The 24,212-nt window shown below is 48.3% G+C and overlaps 1 protein-coding gene across 2 annotated transcripts in view; it reads left to right on the top strand.

Annotated features, from left to right (window-relative positions):
• The window catches only part of Gmpr (guanosine monophosphate reductase), a 40,383-nt gene that overhangs the window by 5,108 nt on the left and 11,063 nt on the right, over positions 1 to 24,212 (top strand). Inside the window, exons 2-6 of one of the 2 annotated variants that reach the window (XM_052157621.1) lie at positions 1,880 to 1,999; positions 4,451 to 4,534; positions 10,107 to 10,280; positions 18,303 to 18,384; positions 20,921 to 21,027. In XM_052157621.1, the coding sequence (XP_052013581.1) occupies positions 1,880 to 1,999; positions 4,451 to 4,534; positions 10,107 to 10,280; positions 18,303 to 18,384; positions 20,921 to 21,027 (567 nt within the window). Of the gene's footprint in view, positions 1 to 972; positions 983 to 1,879; positions 2,000 to 4,450; positions 4,535 to 10,106; positions 10,281 to 18,302; positions 18,385 to 20,920; positions 21,028 to 24,212 lie in introns of those variants that run through there. The other variant, XM_052157622.1, reaches the window with a different exon arrangement.

Raw genomic sequence — 24,212 nt, 5'->3', positions numbered from 1 at the left:
GACTTGCTTTACCAACAGAGGAAGCTCTTTTAGAGAGGAGACACTGTCTAGGAGATTCACGGAACGGCAGTGCCTCACTTCCGCTCACCGCCCAGTTTAAGGCCAGCCTCCTGGACTTGTTAGAAGCAAGAGAGAGCAGAAAGGCCAAAGGGTCTGGGTTGCCGCACAGTGTGCTCCGATTTAACTCAGACGGTGAAGTGAAGTTAGACGAAGTGGAAAAGAGGCATCTGGAGCAGACTGGTTGAAGACAGCCATTTGCCTGTGTCCAGGAACCAGGGTGCTTAGAGGGCTAAAGATAAGTTTTTCCTTGTCAGCTCACCTTGGTCACACAGTCCAGTGAAAGCCCTGAGTGATTCAGAGTATTTCAAAGAGGGAATTTATTAACATACTGTGTGTGTGTGTGTGTGTGTCCACACACAGGTACTTACTTGTGTGTAGTGTGTGTGCACAGTATACGTATGGAAGTCAGAGGACAGCCTTCAGTATGGCCCAAGGATGGGATCGTCCTTTCTTTTGTTTGACAGTCTGTTGCTGGCCTGGAACCTCACCAGATCGATCAGGCTAGCCTGGCTGGGCAGCTTTAAGAAATCTACCTGTTTCCACTTCCCATATCCTTGCAGCAAAGATAAGGATAAAAGGCATGCACCTGGCTTTCCTGTAATTCTGGTGGTCCCAATTTATGATCTTGGAAGGCAGGTACTTTATTGACCATCTCCTCTACCAGGATTCCTCCTGACATGGCTGAGAGATTGGCAGCAGCAGTGACCAGGTGGCCGAGAGTTAGTGGGAGGGACAGGACTCCACCAAGGAAGCTGGGAGCCGGAATCTATGTAGACCTGAAGGGGCTGCCGGCCCTAAAGAAGCTGCCGACAGAGAGGGAGTCCGGAGCTCTCTTCCCCCTCGCCCTTCAGCTTCTCACTTGCTATTTTCCTGTAGCCAAACTGAGACAGACATGAATTTGAGAAATGTGGTGATGTCACAGGTGAGGCCGCTCGGTGATGAGCTCAAGCACAAGACTGCCCTGGTCACAGGAGTGAGTCTGACCCCGCCAGCTTTTTGTGAGGGCTCAGCTCTGGCACCTGATTCTGCTAAGTCCACAGTCCCAGCTAAGCATCCTTCAGGATTCCCAGCAGCTCCCAGTCACATGTGGAACTCAGGTTGGAGTTCCAGGAGAGTTGGTGGGTGGGCCCTCCCCGCAGCTGTCTGCAAGCCAGAGGAACAAGTGTGGCTCTGCAGAAACAGATGGTTGCTGTGTACTTCCCCAGCGCTCGCTCGCTCACTCCCTTGTAATTACAAAGTCAAAGCCACAGCCAGAGCAGAAAGGCAAAGGGATTAAGGAGTTGTAGCTCAGTGCTGGAAGCAGACTGAGTAGTGTGGGTCAAGGTGACCAGGGAGATGGGGAAGGACCTGACAGGAGGAGGAAGGAGGGCCACTGTTTTGGGGAAGAGTGCATAGACTCCCCTAGAAGAGGGATGGACCCTCCAGTGCTTGGAGGTGGGGGTGGGGGAGACATTGTGTGCTGTGTGTGCTTAGGGCCAGCATGAGACAGGTGTCGGTGAGGAGAGGTGGCAGAGGGATTGGGGATGCTGATGAAGGGGAGACCTCACATAGATCTTGGACTTCCTGAAAGAATATCTAGTGCCTCTTAGTTGGATGTGTGGGAACCGACTGTGGGGACTGTGTAAACTTCTGAATGTGGGTATAGCTTGCTACTTGGTTTCCTTGGAGCTGTCCTGACCTTGGAACACTGGGCCTAAGAGAGTCTAGGGGTTGAGGGGTAGACTCATCTTTGGTGACCTTCCCTCCTGGCTCTAAACACTGGGAAATCTGCCTGTGTTACCTCAGAGCTGACTCATTTCTTTTGTTTATTTGCCAACAGGTGGATCTTGAGCGAACCTTTACGTTTCGAAACTCAAAGCAGACCTACTCAGGGATTCCCATCATTGTGGCCAACATGGACACTGTGGGGACATTTGAGATGGCTGTGGTGATGTCACAGGTCAGAGCTCAACCACTTTACTACATCCTTTTGGGGACAGGGAGGATAGGGGTGTCAGGTGCCTGGGCTCTCTCATTCTTTGCTGAGTCCAGTTGTTGCAAGGACCATATCTTCTCTGCTTCTGTAGTCAAAACATAACGCCATGTCTGGACCTCTGTGAGATGGTCTAGACCTGACTCTGGCTCTTCTGTGAAAATGCCTGTGATGGTTCTAGAAATTATTAGGCTTTCAAAAAGAAGACAGCAGGATGAATGGCATACGGGAGAGGAGCCATCCCTTTACAATGGCACACTTTGCGTGCAGTATTTAATACACTGTGTTGGAGAGCGATTATCATTTCTGCTTTAATCTGTCTCTCAGTTCTTATCATAGCTCAGTGGGGTAGACTCCTTTTGCTGAGGAGGAAACTGAGGCACACAGAGAAAGAGGTAGGACATCTTGCCCCAGGGCCTTCAGTCAAGTAGAGAGGCAGAGCATAAACCCAAAGTGACTCCCCGAATCTGTAGGACACATCTCTAAATTGGATGGATTCTGAGGCAAGTTCAAGGTTTCTCTTGACTAGCGTCTTGGCCTCAGGAAAAATGGAGGAAATGCCAGCCCTAGGTATTCACTGCCTCACAGACACAGACCTGTGTGTTGGGCGTGAGAATCTTCCATGTCAGAGACTAGAGGGCCTCTGGATGAGGAGCGAAGAACTGTATCTGTTTTTGCTGGTCCTGCCTGCCAAGTACAAAGCTAAATGCAATTAGTTGGAAAAGCTTCTCGCTGTGGGTGGCAGGTCTGACCACAGGAGGCACTGGGATTCATCATTAAGCAGCCAGATGAGGGAAAGAGTCTCAGATTATGAGCTCAGAAAGTAGAGTTGGAGGTCATCCACCTGACCGAGGATTGGCTGTTTGTCAGCTCTAAGCCTCTACCAGAAGGGGGTCTGAGGCAAATAAATGAATTGCTAAAGGAATGTAATGTGTTTTTACCTCCTAATCTTTTCCCTGCTTTGTCATTAATGACTGTTTTTAATGACTTTTTAGTGTATGTTGTGGTGTGAGAAAGTATCTCTGAAGTTCCATGGGTTACTGGGGGGGGGGTATTTTTTAAGAGCAGGGCCTTTAAGGGATGGTGCCTGGCAGGAGGTCTTTATGTCACCAAAGGTGTGGTCTCACTGAGGTGGGCTGACATGCCACAGTCCCAAGAACAATGGACCCTTCAATAGGCCAAGCCAAAATGAGTTAATTACCTCAGAAACTTTGTTACAGTTACAGTTATAGTGACAGCAAGTTCACAGTTAAAAGCAGGAGTGGCTCAAGGAGCAACACTGAGGTAGCCTGGTTTGTCTGCATACTTGTTATTCATTGAAGAACCTGGAACTTGCTCTGCCCCTCCCACTCTCATGGGAACGTTTCCCAGGAACGCCATAGCCCGCACTGGCAGAGATAGCCGTGTGTGGGTTTTTCTGTGAGGTTTCTGCTTTTGGGATCCACAGACAGTGTGAATTAATAGTCATAGAATTTTAGAGTGGGAAATTGGAGGTGCAGGGCAACTCAGAAGCTAGAGGAGAGGCCTCGGAGTAGGGAAGGTTGATTCTGGGCCATTGCTATAAGCAATTGATAAATTGGTTATCACTTCCTCCTCGGCCCCACACCCCTTTGTGAGGTAGGATCTTGCTATGTCGTGGCTGGACTTCCGCTTGCCGCCAGTCCTCCAGCCTCAGCCTCCAGCGTACTAAGTGCTGGAGTTTGAGGCATGTGCCACCCTACCCAGCTTTGCTATGTAGTTCTTAAATTTATCACCCCCCACCCCCGCCCCATCTGCTCCTAATGACAGTAATTCTGTTCATAGTTGTTCTGAGAATCCAATGGTATTTGCAAACCATTGGCCCGACGGTGGTAACGTCTGGTTCAATAGTCCGAGAAGTAGAGTTCTTATGTAATACTTTCTCTTCTTGGCTCTCAGCAAGAAGTATTTAGGCTGTGAATTGGGGGAAGCTTTGGGTGTAAGGCCAGGTCCTTTGGTTGACTGAGCAGAAGCTTGCATTAGGATGCTCACTCTCCTGGTTTAAGGGCTCTTCTACATGTGTGTTCTTGACCTGCCTTGGGTGTGGGCAAGAGCTAGGTGGGCCAGTTTGGGGGAGATTACTCCCTTATTCCTTTTCTTGCCTTTTGGCAGGGCTTCCCAAGACTGAACACACATTGTCTGATCATATCAGAGCAGGGAATCATTTTGTGATTCATGGCTTCATTGCATACACCTTTGTTCAATTTTGGCTCCCGGGGACACATTCAGAGCAAACTAGGCATGAAAGGCAGCTGCAGATGCTTTTGTCTGTGGCTTACCCCAGCAGGCTGGCGCGCGTGTGTGTGTGTGTGTGTGTGTGTGTGTGTGTGTGTGTGTGTGTGTGTGAGTGAGTGATGGGCTTCCCTGGCTCACTCCTGACAATCCGGTTTTGTTTCCTAGCACGCCATGTTTACAGCCGTTCATAAGCATTACTCGCTGGATGACTGGAAGCGGTTTGCAGAAAACCACCCCGAATGCCTGCAGGTACCATGACAAACTTTACTGGACATGGGCTGAGGGAGGAGGAATAGTCTGCAGCCATGTCAGGGCTATTTGAATCGGAACACAGGATGCTGGGGTTGCTGCCAGGGCTTTGTTGAGGAAACCTGCCACAGGTACGGTATGTTAGAAAATGCCAGGCATTGCCTGTGAGGTAGGCTTCACCTTGAAGAGTACATATCCGTACCCAGAGCCTGGGCAAGGCCTTGCTTCCTGCCAGGGGTTTCCAGGTGAATCCAACCTAACTGCTTTTTCCTGGCTACAGATAGTGCATACTAATGATAACAAATTATTTCACTATGTTCCACCCCTGCTAGGATAGCTGTCATTAGAATGATGTGAGAATTGTTGAGAATGTGGAGAAATTAGGATGCTCCTATGTAGTTGGGAGGAATGTAGGTGCTGAGGTTGCCTTGTAAACAACCTAAACATGGTTTATGCTAACCTAACATAAGCCATGGTCATCTGGCCTCCTCCGTGAGATCGGGCTGTGGGCAAGTCTCTAGGGTGTTCATTTTCTTAGTGATTGCGGAGGGAGGGCCCAGGTCATTGCAGTTGGGACCATCCCTGGGACAGTGGTCCTGGGGTCTTTAAGAAAGCAGGCTGAGCCAGCCAGTAAGCAGCAACCTTCCATGGCCTCTGTATCAGCCCCTGTATCACCTCCCTTTCCTGGAGTTCTATCCTGATTTCCTTGGAAGCAGAAACCAAATAAATCTTCCCTCTTCATGTTGCTTTGGTCAGGATGTTTTGTCACAGTAACCCTGACTAAGACAGAAGGAACCCTAACTAAGTAACCAGGACATTTTGTCACAGTAACCCTGACTAAGACAGAAGGAACCCTAACTAAGTAACCAGGACATTTTGTCACAGTAACCCTGACTAAGAGAGGAAGCACAAGTTACCATATGACTAACAGCTCCCTTTCTAGGAGAAATGAAACCATATAATCACACATGCATTGGGTCATGAATGCTCATAATGTTTATAATAGCCCAGCAGTAGGAAATGCAGACTAAAGAACTTGAATGTCTAACTGATGGACAGATACTTAACAACTATCAATATGATAGAATGTTGTCCAACCACAAGAGGAATGAAAGACTAACTTCTTACGGTGTGAACAAACCCTGAGAACATTTTGCTGAGTGAAAACCAAACACAAGAGCTGAAAGTGTAGTCTTATTGATACTAGTTGCCTGTGCTGGAAACATACATGGAGACATCACACACGGAGACATCACACATGGAGGCATCACACATGGAGGCATCACACACATGGAGACGTCACACATGGAGATGTCACACATGGAGATGTCACACATGGAGATGTCACACATGGAGATGTCACACATGGAGACATCACACATGGAGGCATCACACACATGGAGATGTCACACATGGAGACATCACACATGGAGATGTCACACATGAAGATGTCACACACATGGAGATGTCACACATGAAGATGTCACACACATGGAGGTGTCACACATGGAGGTGTCACACATGGAGATGTCACACACATGGAGATGTCACACATGGAGGTGTCACACACATGGAGGTGTCACACATGGAGATGTCACATACATGGAGATGTCACACATGGAGATGTCACACATGGAGATGTCACGCACATGTAGATGTCACACATGAAGATGTCACACACATGGAGATGTCATGAAGATGTCACACACATGTAGATGTCACACATGGAGACATCACACATGGAGGCATCACACACATGTAGATGTCACACATGGAGACATCACACATGGAGATGTCACGCACATGGAGATGTCACACATGAAGATGTCACACACATGGAGATGTCACACACATGGAGATGTCACACATGAAGATGTCACACACATGGAGATGTCACATACATGGAGATGTCACACATGGAGACGTCACACATGGAAACGTCACACACATGGAGATGTCACACACATGGAGATGTCACACACATGGAGATGTCACACACATGGAGATGTTACACATGGAGATGTCACACACATGGAGATGTCACACATGGAGATGCCACACACATGGAGGTGTCACACATGGAGATGTCACACATGGAGATGTCACACATGGAGATGTCACACACATGTAGATGTCACACATGGAGATGTCACACACATGGAGATGTCATGAAGATGTCACACACACATGTAGATGTCACACATGGAGATGTCACACATGGGAGACATCACACATGGCTATGTCACACACATGGAGATGTCACACATGAAGATGTCACACACATGGAGATGCCCACACACATGGAGATGTCACACATGGAGATGTCACACATGGAGATGTCACACACATGGAGGTGTCACACATGGAGACATCACACATGGAAACATCACACACATGGAGACGTCACACATATGGAGATGTCACACACATGGAGATGTCACACACATGGAGATGTCCACACATGGAGATGTCATGCACATGGAGATGTCACACATGAAGATGTCACACACATGTAGATGTCACACATGGAGATGTCACACACATGGAGACAGTTTTCTGAGCCTGGTAGTGGGAGGAAGGAGTTAACGAGTAATACATCAGCGTCATCTGGAGCCAGGCCCGGTGGGCTAGCCTGTGATCTCAGTTATGGAAGAGGCTGAGGCAGGGGAGCTCCAGGTCAGGAGCAGCCTGGGCAGCTTAGCCTGTATCTCAAAGAAAAAAGTATAAGTTTGGGCTGTAGCTCAGCTGGGATTTACCTGTGGGATTAAAAAGTGTGTGGTACCCGACCTTCAGTACCCAGTGCTATCAGAGAGTGGGGGGAGAGGGAGAGAGAGAGAGAGAGAGAGAGGGAGGGAGAGGGAGAGAGAGAGAGGGGGGGGAGGGAGGGGGGGAGGGAGGGAGGGAGGGAGGGAGAGAGAGAGAGAGAGAGAGAGAGAGAGAGAGAGAGAGAGAGAGAGAGAATGAGAATGAGAATGAGAATGAGAATGAGGATATAAATCCTTCTTGGAACCAGAAAAATGTTCTTTAATAATGGCATAATTAAATAACCTAAAACAATTGTGTACCTAAGGAGATGTCTGTCTTAGTTTAAGGTTTCTGTTGCCGTGATGATGCACCCCAGGGAGAAAAGGGGTTATTTCATCTTACGGCACGTACACAGACAGTGCATCATCTAGAGAAGTCAGGACAGGAACCTGACTGCTGTTTATGGGCTTACAGTTTGTTTAGCATGCGTTCTTCTATCACCTGGGACCACCAGTCTGGGGGTGGCACTACCTGTAGTGAGCTGGACCCTCTCACATCAATCAAGAAAATGTACCTCAGGCTTGCCCACAGGCCAGTCTGGTGGGAGCTCATTCTCAATTGAGATTCTTCCAAAATGACCATAGCTTGTGTCAAGCTGACACCAAGCTACCCAGTATAGGCATCTTACATGCTGTGCTTCTGTGTCTCAGTAGCCCTGGTCCACTAAGTAAACGGGTACTTAAAAATGATATCATAAGCCCTCCCATAACATGAGTCAGTTTCCTTCCAGTACATTCTACTGGTTCTAAGCCAAATCCGGCAATGAGATCTGGGCCTGCCTCTTTGTGGGGAGGTCATTTGTAATGAGATGATTTTGGATGCTGGTATAGCTGCTGTTGCTTTCACTATGACTTAAGTAGTTAGGTGTGGATTTTTACTACAAACAGTTAGCTTAAGAGAGAAAATAATTCTGGCCCAATGTAGACCCTTTCACCTTTGATATATTGTTCAGATTATAGATGTCCCTCGTTACAGTTAGGGTCTCAGGCTCCTTGCAGATGCCAAAGTCCTTGGTTGCTCAAGCCCAATAGTAGGTCTACATATAATCTATACATATCCTCTTATAGATTTAGATCATTTCTTTTTTCTTCTTTCTTTCTTTCTTTCTTTCTTTCTTTCTTTCTTTCTTTCTTTCTTTCTTTCTTTCTTTCTTTCTTCCTTCCTTCCTTCCTTCCTTCCTTCCTTCCTTCCTTCCTTCCTTCCTTCCTTCCTTTCTTTCTTTCTTTCTTTCTTTCTTTCTTTCTTTCTTTTTTTGTTTGGTTTTTCGAGACAGGGTTTCTCTGTGTAGCCCTGGCTGTCCTGGAACTCACTCTGTAGACCACGCTGGCCTCAAACTCAGAAATCCACCTGCCTCTGCCTCCCAAGTGCTGGGATTACAGGTGTGCGCCACCACGCCCAGCTTAGATCATTTCTATATGATGTGTTCTGCTTCATATAATGCGAATGCTATGTAGCTAATTATGGCATATGCATCATATGCATAAAAATAAAACAGCAAAAATCCACATCAACCTGAGTGTAGTTTTTAAAAGACATTTTTTATGTGTGTTTGCCTGCATGTATGTATGTGCATTACAGGTATTCCTAGTACCCACAAAGGCCAGAGGAAGGTGTTTGGATCCTCTGGAACTGGAGTTACTTAGGGTTGACAACATTTGTGTGGGTGCTGGGGACCACACCTGGCTCTTCTGTGAGAGCAGTAAGCACTTCTAACCACCAAGAGATTCATGGTGGGGGGGGGGGGTTTCAAGGTGATAGGAGTGTGAAGCAGATGGCCACGTGTGTCCACAGTTAGGTAGCAGAGAGTCATGCATGAATTCTGCTGCAGTTCCTTCTCTTCATTAATATCCGTCCCAGCATCCCACCACCCCATCATCCTAGCATCATCTCAGTATCCCAGCATTATCCCAGCATCATCCTAGTAACCCACCATCCCAGCATCATCCCAGCATCCCAGAGTCATCCCAGCATCATCCAAGCATCATCCCAGCATTATCCCAGCATCATCCTAGTAACCTACCATCCCAGCATCATCCCAGCATCCCAGAGTCATCCCAGCATCATCCCAGCATCATCCCAGCATCATCCCAGCATCATCCTAGTAACCCACCATCCCAGCATCATCACCCCAGCATCCCAGAGTCATCCCAGCATCATCCCACCATCCCAACAAAGGAATGATGCTACAGGTCTCCCACCTCATTCCACTCAATCAAGGTAATCTCCCAAAGGCATGCCTACGAGCCTGTCTGCTCATTTTAGGCTCTCTCAAGTTGATAATACTAACCATCACACAGGTATAGTGTGGTTCAGATGGCCGTGAGCTCAGCAGAGAGTGACCTTATGCACGTTTCCCACCGAATCATATCCTAGTCACACATCTCCTTAATCTGTAAATGATTGTCGCCCTCACTTGTTATTTCTGGAGACTTCCTATGCTGCCCTTCTGTGAGTTCCCCCCATGACACACCTGCACCAGTGGCTCCACACGCAGCGCAATGTTCTGCACAGCAAGCTTGAGAAAATGGAGAAGCAGCCAAGTGCAAGGTGTCCTGAGGATTTTAGAATCTGTTTACTGTGAGGTTTTGTTGCCAAGACCCAGGTTCAAGGATGTGTGTGAGTCAAGGGTGGGAAAGAAAACCCTACCGCTGTTTGAACAGAGGGTCTGTGTTTGCTCAGGGTAGACCTTGGAGGGTTGCCGGTGGAGGAGGGTCTTCCTTTAAATCCTCCAGTTCATGGCCACTGTCTGTGCTACGCCTTGCCACAGCATATAGCCGTGAGTTCTGGCAGTGGGCAGAATGATCTCGAGAAGATGAGCCGCATCTTGGAAGCCGTGCCGCAGGTGAAGTTCATCTGTCTAGATGTGGCCAATGGGTATTCGGAACATTTTGTGGAATTCGTGAAACTGGTCCGGTCCAAATTTCCCGAACACACCATCATGGTGAGTATGATGGGATGCTCTCAAGATGAGGGAACTAGGAGACGTGGTGTGCTGGGCGTGGGGCCTGTTCCCTCCCATAGCTTTTGTTGGAAGAGTAGTTGCAAGTCTCCAGAAGTGGGACAGGTGGACACTAGGGAAGATCAGAAGAACTAGCTTTCCTCTAAAACATGAATACAATCCTGATCAATATCAAGGCTCTGTTACCAGGTGTCACCTGTAAAAAAAAGAGGGAGGGGGATCTTCATCACCCCACAATAAGAGTAGATTTATTTTAAAATTGAAAATACATGCTAAGGTTTCAGTTCAACATGCTGCCCCATATTCCACTCAGGCTTATCAGTTGATAGTTGTGCTATCGATAGGGCTGGACTTGCTGCCCCATATCCCACCCAGTCTTATCAGTTGATAGTTGTGCTATCGATAGGGCTGGACTCGGTGACATAATCATTTTGTGGGAGCCAGTTAATGATGGCAGGTCTGTTGAGATGATGTCATATCTAATACCTTTGGTTTTTTGACTTTTTCTTCCATTTCTGTATTCTCCCAGTGATTATCACCTTTATGTGCTAAAGCTATGTTTGACTGCTCACAGGGTGAATTGACTGAAAGGAAAGGGTCACAGTTGGGCTTTGGAGGGGAGGAACTCAAACCACTGCATTTATTCCAGTCTTTATTGTTCTTAGTATGGGATATAGAGAATGCCCAGTTCATGACTCATCCCTTGACACCTCTGTGATGTCAAACCTGTTTGTCTCACATTTCCCTGTCAGGAAGTGGGCACTCGTTCGTGGTTTCTGCTAGTGGAGTTCAGTTGTCTCTTTAGGGACATTTCTTTACTAAGTTCCTTTTGGGCTTGGTCATGGTATTTTATCACAACACCACCACCAACAAAAATAAGTAATAAGAAATTACCTCATGGGAATAAAAATGGGCCACAGTCAAGGTATTCCTCTTCCAAGACATTCCCTCATCAACTTACTGTCTTCCGTGAGGCCTCCCGGAGGTCCTTTATACAGGCTGTTTCACTCAGATCAATCCATCAGTGAAGTCAGGACCCTCATGATCCAGTCACCTCTCAGCAGCACCGTCAGCCGAGAACTGAGTCTTCACCACCTGAACCCCCGAGGGAGCCCCGCACACCCATGCCTGTACTTCCTGAGATAGACTTCCCATTGATAGAGCTGCTGGAGATTTTCTCTGTTGAGCCTTTGACTTGGGTTCCCAACACAGCTCCTCTTAGGACGTCCCATCCCTTGAGCTAGATCTTCATCTGACTTCTCTCTATCCTTTGTAGCCTTTGCTAAGTTAGTAAGTTAGCTAGCGTGTTTGAGTCTGTGAGCCACTCTAGCATTGAACCTTGGATCTGAAGCCAAGCTAGGCAGGAGCTATGTAGCCTACTGCCCCGGGTTGGTTTCTGAAGTGTGAAGCAGTCTTATGGGACTGAGCTCTGACCTGTGGGATCTGACACTATGGCCAGGTACCATCCAAACTGAGATAAGTTGTAGGACATTCTGCTGGAAATTATCTAGTGCTTGAGAAAACAAACATGTGTTTGTTGCACGTGAGAGTAGGAGTTTAGCTTGCTTGTGTATCCACAAGTGCTCCGAGAATTTCAGGGAGATGCCAGACCCTTCTCTCATTCTCAGCTTCTTGGTAAAGGAGTGGTTATCCTACATTTACTGCAGACCAGGAATCTAAACCTCTGATTTGTTCTTAGGTGTGGGAACATATTATCATACCACATTGACACAAAATAATAAAATCGCTTTGGAAGGCAGCTCTGAGGGTAGAGACCATTCCTTCCATGGCACATTTAGATTTGTTTGTCCTTGTTCACCTGCCACTGGACGGGATCAGTGAGGGGTACAGTGACTTTCGTTTCTACTTGGGAAGGTTAGCATCAGGGCATAGTGAAGTTGCTGTCCCTTCCTGTGCCCAGTACCACTCATGAGTACCTAGTTCCAAGCCCCACCTGAGGCTCCTGTCATTTGCCTTTGTGGTAACTTTCTTTCGGGCCACTTATAAGAGGGAAGAAAACCAGCCGGGTAGTGGTGGCGCACACCTTTAATCCCAACACTTGGGAGGCAGAGGCAAGTGGATTTCTGAGTTCAAGGCCAGCCTGGTCTACAGAGTGAGTTCCAGGACAGCCAGGGCTACACAGAGAAACCCTGTCTTGAAACAAAACAAAACAAAACAAAACACACCCCCACCCCCAAAAGAGGGAAGAAAACCCTGGAATTTCAGAACAAGCCCCAGGCTCTGACTGGGATGTGGTGGCTCTGAGTAGCACTTGACTTTAAACTTAACTTCTCCAGATTTCATGTAGAAATCTCAACATATAATTGTTGGAGATGTGGAGCCCTTTATGGATTCCATGAGAGGGGTGAGGAGAGAAGGGAGGGCTGAAGGACCCTGTGGTCTGCAGGGGTCTGAGGGGCTCTGTAGGAATTCATAGGGGTCTGGAAGGATCTGGGGCTCTACAAGGGTCTGCAGGGGTCTGGAGAGCTCTGTAGGGGTCTACAGGGGTCTGGAAGGTTCTGGAGGGGTCTAGGGCTCTGCAGGGATCCGGACAGGTCAGAAGGGTGGGATCCACCTCTCCTGTCTTAGTTGCTCTGGAGACAAGGAGGGTTAACAGCTTGTTTACTGCCCTAGTGGCATGTGTTGCTTACAAAGGTTTGATGACAAATGACACCGCTTGAGGTAGCTTAGTGGTCTTGCTTCACATCTTTGGTAATGTTATAAATCACAAAAAGTACATCAACAGGGATGCTTACTAGGTAGTTATAAGTCCTACTCTAGCAACCCTACAGTTCCCCACCCTGCCCCCCAAACATACGATTCTCACCTCAGGTCTTCTCCACAGCTCTGGTTACTGCTCCCCTCTTGGCAGCTAGCTGTCTGGTGTCCACCACTTACACATTCCTAGACAACACAGTTTGAATTGGCCTGCTCCCAGTTCTGTGAGTGGTCAGCCCTTAGCTGTAATGAGCCAGCTTTTGCTGGGGAGGTGGGGGGGGGGAGTGCATTTGAGATCCTCCCTGCTGTTTTGGCAACTGTGTTTGTGACTGGAGACCATTGCTGTTTCCCAGGTGACTTGCTAGGTTTCTCCTCCTGACCCCCTACATGGCAGCGCTTGGTGACCTCCTCCTGGCTGCTGCCAAAATACCATAAACTGGGAGGCTTGTAAACAATGGAAACTTACTAGAAGCTCAAGACTGAGGTCTGCCAATGTCTTGTGACACTCTTCCTTTATAGGTGACTTGTAGGTGTGTCCTCATGTTGCAGAAAGGCCCACGCATGTTCCCCCTGCCCTTTTCTAAGGAATAGTAATCTCATTCAGGAGAGTCTTATTAAAGGTCTCATCTTTAATCTATGGCCACACTGTTTAGGGTCAGGTTACAAAGTTTAAGAGGACACTATAATAAAATGATTGTTAATAATCTGTATCTATTAATGCTAGAAATGAACACAGTGACAATTATTCCTTAACCAGCTAGTTCCCCAAATAACCACACAAAGACCTTTTTAATATTTCAAAGCCTTAGGCCTTAGCTAGGCAGACTCTCAACCAGTTCATCTAAGCTAACCTGACCGCCTAGTCCCATCCAGCTATGTGGCTAGCTAAACCTTCCAAGCCCATAGTTACTTCCTTCTCATGTCTCCTGGCAAAAGGGCTTCCTCTTTCTTCTTCCCAGAATTCCTTTCTCCCTCCCAGCAAGTCCCACCTTCTACTTCCTGTCCAGCTAATTGGTCATGATTTTTATTAAAGCCAATCAGAGACTGCCTTAGGTGAGTAAGGACAGAGACACAACTTCATACAGTGTACCCCAGCATGCCAGCTCATGACCTGAGAGCCCTATGGGGACTTTTTTGACTCTTGTGTTCCTTGCTTGGGAAAAGGAGTTTGAGGACACTAAAGGAAAGGAGAACAATTATGGTGTCCTCATGGGAGGTTGTTTCATTACCCTACCCACACAGTGTGCCCCAACAGTTGCTCAATTGCTTTTAGGCAGTAAGTTCATTGGAATCATGTGCTCTGAACACTGAGTCACCGAAGAAAGGTAGGGCCTATGCAGTGGAATTGTCCTAAGAAGTAAGAGAAAGGACAGAGATATAGCTCGGTTTGTAAAAATGCTTGCTGTGCATGCATAGAGACCCAAGCTTGATTACTAGACCTACACAGAAGAAGAAAAATGAGCACACGTAATCCAGAGCTGGGAGGTACAGAGAGGCAATTTCCTGGCGTTCACTGGCAAGCCAGCCTAACTCAATTGGAGAGTTTCAGGTAGAAAGGAGGGACCCCATCTCAAAAACTAAGGTAGATGATGTACTGAGGAGCAGAACACCGGAGGTTGATCAGATCAATGCCTCCACACTTAGGCACATAAAACATGTGTTCTCTCTCTCTCTCTCTCTCTCTCTCTCTCTCTCTCTCTCTCTCTCTCTCACACACACACACACACACACACACAAATAAAGAAGGCAGGCACCACTTCTCAAGATGTTGTGCACTTGAAAAGGCTAGTGCTAAGGACCATGGTTGGCCTGTTTTCAAACGGGTGAATTGTGTGCTATCCTCAAGAACAAAAACCAGAGGAGATTGAGCAGCGCAGGAAAGGGGTGCGGGGAGAAGGGAGCCAAGGGGAAGTGTGCTGCCAGTGCAGAGCCAGGGCTTGCTAAGAGGGAGCACGGCAGAGGGAGCAGGGGTTCCCACAGACCTCTGGGCGGCCTCCAGCAGGGAGGACCTCTGCAGTGCCTGCTGGCCCGCCAGGAGGTGTTTCATTGCCCGGTTGGTTTCCCCAGCAATAGACTGAAGACTTTGGCAAGGTAGATGTTTATGCCAAAGCCATTCTTTGCCTGCGCTGACCCCTGAAATCTGGGCTTCATCCAGAAACCTCCAGTGGATGCTCATGCCTTTGGTTCTTTCTTGGTGGTTTGGAAAATGTTACTTTCTCTCCTCTGGCTTTCAGAGGCCCTGTAAGGAGGAGTTGGCAGTCACCCGGTGTTCTCCGAGCTGAAGGGCACTGGGTGAATGAATGCCTAGTGTTTTCAGGATCACTGAAGAAGCTGGCCGTTCCTGGCCTTTGCACCAGGCCAGGGTTCCTCTGAACAATCTGCTTGCTGCTTACCTATGGCCAGCTGGGGAGGGCAGGCAAAGGCGTCGGCTAAGAGAATCTTCTAACCATTCCTAAGTATTGCCTGCTGGAAATTCCAGCTACTCTTTTAAGTGGATTAATACAGACTCAGCATGTCTATTGCCTTTCCTCTCCTTCTCTTCCTTTTTTTGATTGGTACTTGGAATTGAACGTACAGTATCAGATGCTTCCACAAGACTGTCTCGCCCATCTCCCCTCCTAAGCCACACCCCAAACCACTTTTTTTTTTCCTTTTAATTTTGAGACTGGGCCTCACTAAGTTGTCTACACTGGCTTTAAATTTGTCATCCTACTGCCTCAGCTCTCCATGCTGCTTGGACTATGGGCATGTGTCACCAGGCCCAGGAATCATCTTTTTGGACTAGAGCCTTGAATATAGAGCTAGGTTTTTTTTTTTCCCCCTCCAGGTCCCTGACAATACCTGAGGAAAAGTAAGACTCATTTTGGCTTCAGGTTTCAGAAATTGCAGTTCATGGTCCCGTAGCTCTGTGGTTTCCGGGTCTGTGTGGAGGTGAACATCATGACAGGGTATATTTGGTGGAGAAAAAAAACATGTATCTCATAGGTAGCAGAGACTGGGAGGTGAAGATAGTGGGAATAAAACACGCCCTCCAAAGATACGCTACCCCCCACCCCAGCTGCCACTTCCTGGGCCCCATCTCCTGATGTCCCTACCCCTTCCCACGCGCTCATGAAGTTAGGAACCCATCAGTGGGTGATTGGTAACCCTCAACTCCCTATCCCCTCCTGTCAAGACTGTTGCACCGTGGACCAAGTATTTGCCTATGAGCTTTGGAGACATTTCAGATAGAAGCTATGTCACTGGGGCAGTGAGGAGGCCCAGCAGAAACTGCTTCCTGCCTGTGTCAGTGTCTCAGATTAGGGTATATGGTTTCTGTCTGGTCATGGCTGTCCAGGAAGTGATCATGTGCAAACTACCATAGTGACGGGGCCTATCATGCTTCCAGGGGCTGTCACACCCTCAAACTGGTATCCACTCCCTTCACAAGGTGTTTTGCTCCAACAGAAAGCGGCCTCTTGGCTTAATCGCCCTTGGCCAGCCCCTCCCTACCCACAGACCTAACTCCCCGTGGCCAGGGGCCACCTGCGCAGAAACTTCACAGTGAAATCTGAATGTCGCCTTTATTTCTGATCACGCCTTGTCCTCTTTAATCTGAACTGGTTCTTTATAATATCCTGCAGAACTATTCCCGTTGGAAAAATAAAGTTTTTCACTTCGCGAATGGCACATTTTTGTGTCTAAATCTTTGGCCAGGCTTGCGATAGTGTCATTGGGAGAGAGTCTCAGAATTCATGGGAGGAGCAACAAACACACTTTTAAGGTTCAAATTTCTTCCCAGGAAAACTTGTGCTAGAAAAGCTATCCCACCAGTAGAGAGAGTTAATGTGATTTTTTTGTTGTTGTATGTAGTGTTCATAACCTCTGATGATCTGGTAGGTGAAAGGTAGACTCCCACCAGCATATAAAGCTGTGTACATTCCCGGCTTAGGTTAGCCATGTCTGTCTCTTTTTGTTTTCTTTGTCTCTTTTTAAAATGGAGCTTCTGAGTTCTTTGTCTATGCCAGCCGGTTACCCTTTGTCACAGCTCCACCACGAGCTTTTCTCTAGCTGGCTGTTCAGTGATTGTATTATCTCCTTGCATGCATGTCAGTTTTGTATTGAGAGCGCTCACCGTGCCTTTACACTACCCTGCAGAGTTTACGGGGAAACGGCTTGACCTTTAACCCAACTCCAGACTTCCATCTGTGACATCCATCATCATTTTCTGTTGACAGCTGGTGCCCATAACCAAGTAGCTTCACACTGGCCTGCCCACCTCTTTCTGACAACCTTTTCTATGGAGTTCCAAGTTATTTTGTAGATTTTTTAAAAAAAGAATATTTCCCCCAGGGAATTAATTCAGCGAAAGGACACCAGGGCTTTGGTGGGAGTGGAAAGAGTTAGGATGCATTTTTGCAAAATGTGACTTTGCACGGTTGTGAAAACCCAGTGAATGTCGTCTTGCCAAGCATCCTGGGTACCAGCTGAAGCATCCTGGGTACCAGCTGAAGTATCCATGGGGCAGCGAGTTGTAATAAAAGGGCTATTTTTGCTCTTTCAAGCTCCTGCAGTCAGAGAGCTTGTACTATTTCCAGCGTAGATATGCATTCTTGTGGTTGATGGATTCCGCCACTTCCTGGCTTGCAGGTCTATTCTTAGGACTGAAGCTCCACTCCATCTGTAGACAGAGCCTGTGCCAGTGGCATATGGCTCATCAGGGCCTGCCTGCCCTTTTGTTCCAAGGTGGGAACCCCAGCCTAGGACCAGACACTCGGGTATCTTCTCAACCGCGAGAATGTCAGTCTTTTAACCGTGGCTTTCTGGGTTCTAGAGATTCTCCAGGGCTTTTCCCAGGTGCCTAAGTAGCCTTTGCCCATTGCTAAGGGGTCTGATCAGCTGACTGTGCCTCATTGCTTGTGGATTTCGGGTCCCATAGAAGATTTTTGTTTTGACCTGATTGGTGTTAAGCTGGATTTTCTGTTTCTAAAAGTCTACATTTCTGTAGCTTCCTATGCAATGACTTCATGCAGGTGCCTTCCCAAGATGGGTCTCTGGTATCTGCTTCTGTGCTGGAATTTAGGAGAAAAGGAATCTGGGAACACACTCGCCAATTCTCAGACCTAAATCAACTTCAGAATTGGGGGGTACTGTTTTTATTTTTGTCTCCTGGAACCCTGGTAGCCTCAATACGCACCTACCCTTGGAGTCCAGAGTGAAACTCTCCACGGGCCACTCATTCCATGACCCCCATACCTGCCCCGGAGTCATTTCTGATCACGGAGAGCCCTGTTCTTCCTGTCACAGGCAGGGAATGTGGTGACGGGAGAGATGGTGGAGGAGCTCATCCTCTCCGGAGCAGATATCATCAAAGTGGGAGTCGGACCAGGTGAGACCTGCCGAGAGCGCAGGAGGGATGACTGGGGAGCAGGGGCCTTGGGGGCTTGGGGCTCCTGGAAGGAGGCTATGTAGGAACCATATTGTACTCACCAATATGTTCAAGGCACATTCCTTTGGGAGATCTGTTCTTCCCTACGAAGCTTCCGAGATATAAATCAACTGCTCTCTGGTGACCTCAAGCACCTCCTACCCGAGCAGACATGTGGAGTGTTAGTGTGAGAGAGTAGACCGCAAAAGCCACTGATGACCCATACACTTTGAAGAGAAAGGTCAGTGGGGAATCCACAAGAACAGTTAATGAATGGGAATGACTGCGCCCACATGAATGCTTGAAGGAGCCCCAAACACTTGTGACTAAGAGGCCACCTTTGAACATGACCTGTGGCCCACTGGCTCCCCACCTGCTACTAATCCACTGCTTAGCTACCAGGGCTAGCCACAGGCCTCTTGAACGAAGGAACCAACTAGTGCCTGTCCGGCCTGAACCTGTGAGCTGCAGTTTCTTGTTGAGACTGGCTGGTGTTTGTCTTCCCCTTTCCCATAGCCAGGCCTACATCCTCACCGCCATGTTCTGACATTCTGCCCTGGTGTGCATCATTACCCAGACACTAGCATCAGAGAAGGAAAGAAAAAACTGTAGATACTTGATCTGGGACTGAAAATAACAGCAGATCACAACAGCAGATCACACACAGGCATGTGATGTGATATCACACACACACACACACACACACACACACACACAAAGCAACAACCTTCTACTCCCCAAAGACAGTCTTTTAAGAAGGAAGCAGACGGGAAACTCATGCAAGGACCATGCATGTGAGTGCTGCAGTAGGAAGAGGACCTCCTTGTGCTGTGTGACCTATGACAAGGAGGAGACTGTGAGCATATTTATTGAAAAATGCCTGCCCCCATCTGCTCACAAAACAGGCAGGCTTTTAACCTACAGGGAGACTTCAAGCTCCATTGTTACCTGTGGTTTTCCTCACTGCCAGCCACTTAGGCAGTCAATAACTTTCTGAGCAAGAGAAACAGTATCTGGCCTGCTCCAAAAGCAGCACTTAAGAGACCCCACAAGTCCTGCAGGAGGAGGTGAGCCTCAGTGGAGCAGGAGTGACTCATGCTTGAGTTCCTGCGTTCCTTCTGTGCTATTTATAGCGCTCTTGTGCATGAGGCCTGTTCTCCTCAGTGGTGTCCTGGTGTCGGGCAGACGGGAGTGTGAAATCTCCAGAGCTTACTACTCGGCAGGGAAAACAGTCCTCAGCGCTCCCACACAAAAGACACTGAAATGAGCTTCTCAAAAGACAATGGGCTGCACAGCTTCCCTGGGGCAGTGACTTTTAAGACCGAAGCCTGAAAACTGAGGAAGGTTTGGTGGGACAGTAGGGAGTGTTAGGTGGGGAAGGGAGAGGAAGGGGGAGAGGACAGGGGAAGGGAAGGGGAGGGGAGGGGAGAGAGAAGAAACCCAGAGGAAAAAGAAGCCCTGAGGTGGGAGGGAACTTGCAGGAAAGTCAGTAGTGAGTATACAGGGAGAGAGGAGCAGACATAGGATCGGGATACTGGTGGGTGTTCCCTGAAACTGAAAGAACACAGCCAGGACTGAATGGGATGTTGGGGCAGGAAGAGGCAAGGGAGATACCCACGTGTTGGCGTGATTACTGAAAGCCAAGCTGACCTCAGAGTCTAGGCCAGTGGTTGCGACCCCTTTGGAGGTCGACCGATCTTTTCCCAATGGTCATATGTCAGATATCCTGCCTATCAGATACTTACATTATGACCCATAGCAGTAACAGAATCAACAGTTATGAAGTAGCGATGAAATAGTTTTATGGTTGGGGGTCAACACAGCATTAGGAAGGTTCAGAAGCACTGCTCTAGGCTGAGTGGGGACTCGTCCAGGGAGATGGGGTGGAAGTATACAGGATACAGCATGCGATTAAGACAGATGGAAGCTGGGTTGTGTTTGACCCAGGGTCGAGTAATAGGAATACAGTTGTGTGGCTTCCTCACTCCAAGGGTTTATAAAGGCCAAGCCCTGTGATAAGCAAATCCATTCCATTACAACCACACCAGGTGGGTGTTGAGGCTTCAGTGCCCTATGCTGGGCAGTGAGGTACAGAGGGGTAAGTGACTTGACAGAAGGTGGAGGTAAGGAAGACAGGAGATGGCCGGGAGGATTCCTGGTTACCCCTGGAAGTTGAATCTGCATATGCGGAGGGAGAATAGGCTTCCATGCTTAGCCATTGCAGGGGATGGGGGGAAACATGGCATCAGGAAGGGCATTGAAGGTTGTGTGGGTGATGATGTGTAGGTCAGTTGCCCTTGATGATGGTGACTATTTGAGGGACTCATAGCTAGTGGGGTGCTATATAGTGAGGCCGTGTGTCTGGCCAGTCAGCAGATGTCCACTGGTGTGGACAAGTCACCCCTTCACTGGGGCAGGGCCATATGAAGGGGTATCATTTTCTATTGTGTTCTACTCATGCAGAACCCTCCGTGGATCCAATTCTCTTTCTGTACAGGTTCTGTGTGCACCACCCGGACCAAGACAGGCGTGGGCTACCCACAGCTGAGTGCCGTGATAGAGTGTGCGGACTCCGCCCATGGCCTCAAGGGCCACATCATCTCTGTGAGTATTAGGGTCTGGGAGCCTCTGGGGACCCTGGGGGAGATCTTTGCCCTGGCTCTGAGAGGCCATGCTGCCTTCAAATACCCAATTTCCAAAAATATCACATTTACCCATGCGAGGGATCTGGATGTCAGTCATGGATTTGGGAGGGGCAGGCTGCAGGTCATCCTGTCTCAGATTCAGGAGTTGGGAAATGTTTGTTACAGATGAGATGACAGAAGGAAGTCAGAAGGAAGTTGAAGAACACGGGGGGGGGGGGGGGGGAACAAGACTCGAAGTCACTGTTTGGAGGGGGTAGGGGTAGAAAAGCAGATCACAGATGAGTTCTTGGGTGAGTGAAGCTAAGAACTCTGTATGTCGGGGGCAGGGATGTGAAAAATTGGGGCTTTCTTCTTAGCCCAATGGGAAGTTATTGATGATGTCAAAGCAGAAGGTTGCAAGTGGGTGGGCTTTTCAGCAGCCAATAGGCTGGCTCCCCTGGAAAGGATTAAGAAGGGTGGTGGGGAACAGAATTAAGCTTGGACAGTGGAGTTGCTGTTTCAGGGGCTGAAGATGCCCTGAAGATGCATCAGGAGGAAGATGCCGCTTTGGCCTCATGGGCCGGTTTTTAAGAATGGCTACAGAGGAACAAGATCACTCTGGATTTGTAGGCTCATGTTGATTTCTGAGGGGCATGACAGGCACCGAGGTGGATTCCGGGCAGCTAGGGAGAGCCCAGTGGCCGTGGGAACTTGTGAGCTGGTGAGGAAGCAGAGGGGTGTGCAGGTGGGAGGTTAGCTTCAGACCTTGAGTCAGGGGTGGGGTGGGGGTGGGGGGACCTTGACAGGAAGGAGGAGGAGCAAGCTGAGGCAGTCGGACGCTTCCATTTCACCTGTGACTTGTTGTGGGCAGGCAGGCAGTCAAGGTGTGGGAAGGAAGGATTTGAACATGGCACCAGAATTCTGGCAGACCGCTTGGGATGGTGATCAGCAGCAGCCATCAAACGCACCTACTGCATCCACATCACTCCCAGAACTGCCATGTGGACCAAGAGTTATGTGATTTGAGTTGCTTACTACGGGGCCCATGCTGTGGTGGACCATGGTACCTGCTTGGTTAGTTGAGTCGATGGATGATGGATGGATGGATGGATGGATGGGTGGATGGGTGGGTGGGTGGGTGGATGGATGAATGGATGAGTAGATGAATAGATGGATGGATGGGTGCGTGGGTGGATGGATGGATGGATGGATGGATGGATGATGCATGGATGGGAAATGAATGGATGTGTGGATGGGAGGTGGATGGATGTGTGGATGGGAGGATGAATGGATGGATGGATGCATGCATGCATGCATGGATGAATGCATGGATGGATGCATGGATGGATGCATGGATGGATGCATGGATGGGTAGATGGATGATATGCCCAGCAGTTCCTTGGCATTCTCTAGGGATGCAGTTCAGCACACCCATGGGAAACCACAGTCCACAGAGGTTCAAGTCCCTGTGTATAGTGGGTTGGTATTGGGGTATAACCTCCATACTCATTCCCTTATACTTTAAATCATGTCCAGGTTACCTAATGTAGTGTAAATGCTAGGTGAACAGTCACTACCCTGCATTGCTTAGAGAATACAAGAAAGTCTGTGCACATTTAGTACAGGTGTAGATTTTTTTATTAACTATTTTTATCTGTGGTTGGTTGAACAAACAGGTAGAAAAATCATAGCTATATAAGATAGGCTATCTATCTACTTCTCTCCCTCCCTGTCTTTCTATTCTCCCCTCTCCCCTCTCCCATCCATCCATCCATCCATCTATCCATCCATGCACATTTTTGTATACTTGTACAATTACATATTGCATACGTTTGGGGCGATGGCATATCTTTAATGGTTCCTAACAGTACTGATTTGACTTGACTGTATCAAACCTTCCAGGCATTTGACTTAGGCAGTCGCTAGGCCAGGCTTCCATATGAACTCACTGATAGATTTTCCTGCAAGTCCAAATGTAAGAACTCAATGCCAGCATTACTGTAGAGTGCTGCCTTGGTGGCTTTGGCTGCACACCTCAGCTTGAGGAGATCTCACGCTCTGGCTTCTACTTCATGGTAGCCTCACGGTGGCATTCTAGTCCTGCAGGCTTTGCCTCACCAGCACTCAGAGGAAGAAACCTGTAGACACCAGGTGTTAGCTAGTACTGCAGATGGCTTGTCATAACCGCAGCTCGAATCCAGATGTTGGCTCCCACTGCACATGGCCTCTGCTTTCTGTTTCCTCACTCAGCAGGCATCTGCTCACCCGTTCGTTCAGAAAATATCTGCAGTGTCAGTGGTCCTCAACCTCCTAATGCTGAGATCCTTTAATACAATTCCTCATGTTGTGCTAACTTCCCAACCCAAACTTATTTCGTTGCTGCCTCATATCTGTAAGTTTGCTACTGTGTGAGTTATAAAGCAAACATCTGATATGTGGGTTATCTGATATGAAGCCCCCGTGAAAGCATCATTAAACACCCAAAGGGCTTGTGACCCACAGGCTGAGAACCACTGTATTGTGTGCTTCACAAAAGAATAAATGAAAAAAGGTTAATGGTAGCTCTGTCACACACACAGTACTTTTTCAGGTTTTGCCCCACTGAGAAAAACACACATTTATTGAAGTGGCGTGTAAAAAAGCTGACAGAGCTGTGACTGCATTTGCAAGCAAGGACACTTAATCTATCTGGAGCCACCCAAGAACACGTGGCTCTTGCCGGCCAGAGGCTCTCAGAGTTTCTGTCAGGATCTAGCTCCGAGAACCTCTCCAAGAAGCTTGTGTTTACATACACATTCCTGGCCTGTATCCCAATGAGCTACTGATTTCTGAGGTTAGCTCTGTTGTGAGACTTTTCTAGGGGAGACAGGAACCAAGGTCCGTTCACCCCAGATTAGACACTGATGCCTGAACAAGGAAATGATCCCACCCAAATACAGCTTGGCGAACCAGTGGTTATTGGGGCTTACTTCACAAGCGCAGTGGCAAGGAGTTACAGGTGTGTGTGTGTGTGTGTGTGTGTGTGTGTGTGTGTGTAATAGCTGTATCATGGCAAAGAATCACCTCACAGTGCTGCATGAGTGCAGTCCCAGCTGCAGCCACCCACTACCTTTGTTATGCGCCTTCCCCACACACAGCTAGGCAGGAAGGTGTGCATTGCTGGAC

The sequence above is a fragment of the Apodemus sylvaticus genome, chromosome 14 (genome assembly GCF_947179515.1).
Source record: "Apodemus sylvaticus chromosome 14, mApoSyl1.1, whole genome shotgun sequence".
NCBI lineage: Eukaryota > Metazoa > Chordata > Mammalia > Rodentia > Muridae > Apodemus > Apodemus sylvaticus.
This window is presented reverse-complemented; position numbering and strand designations above follow the sequence as displayed.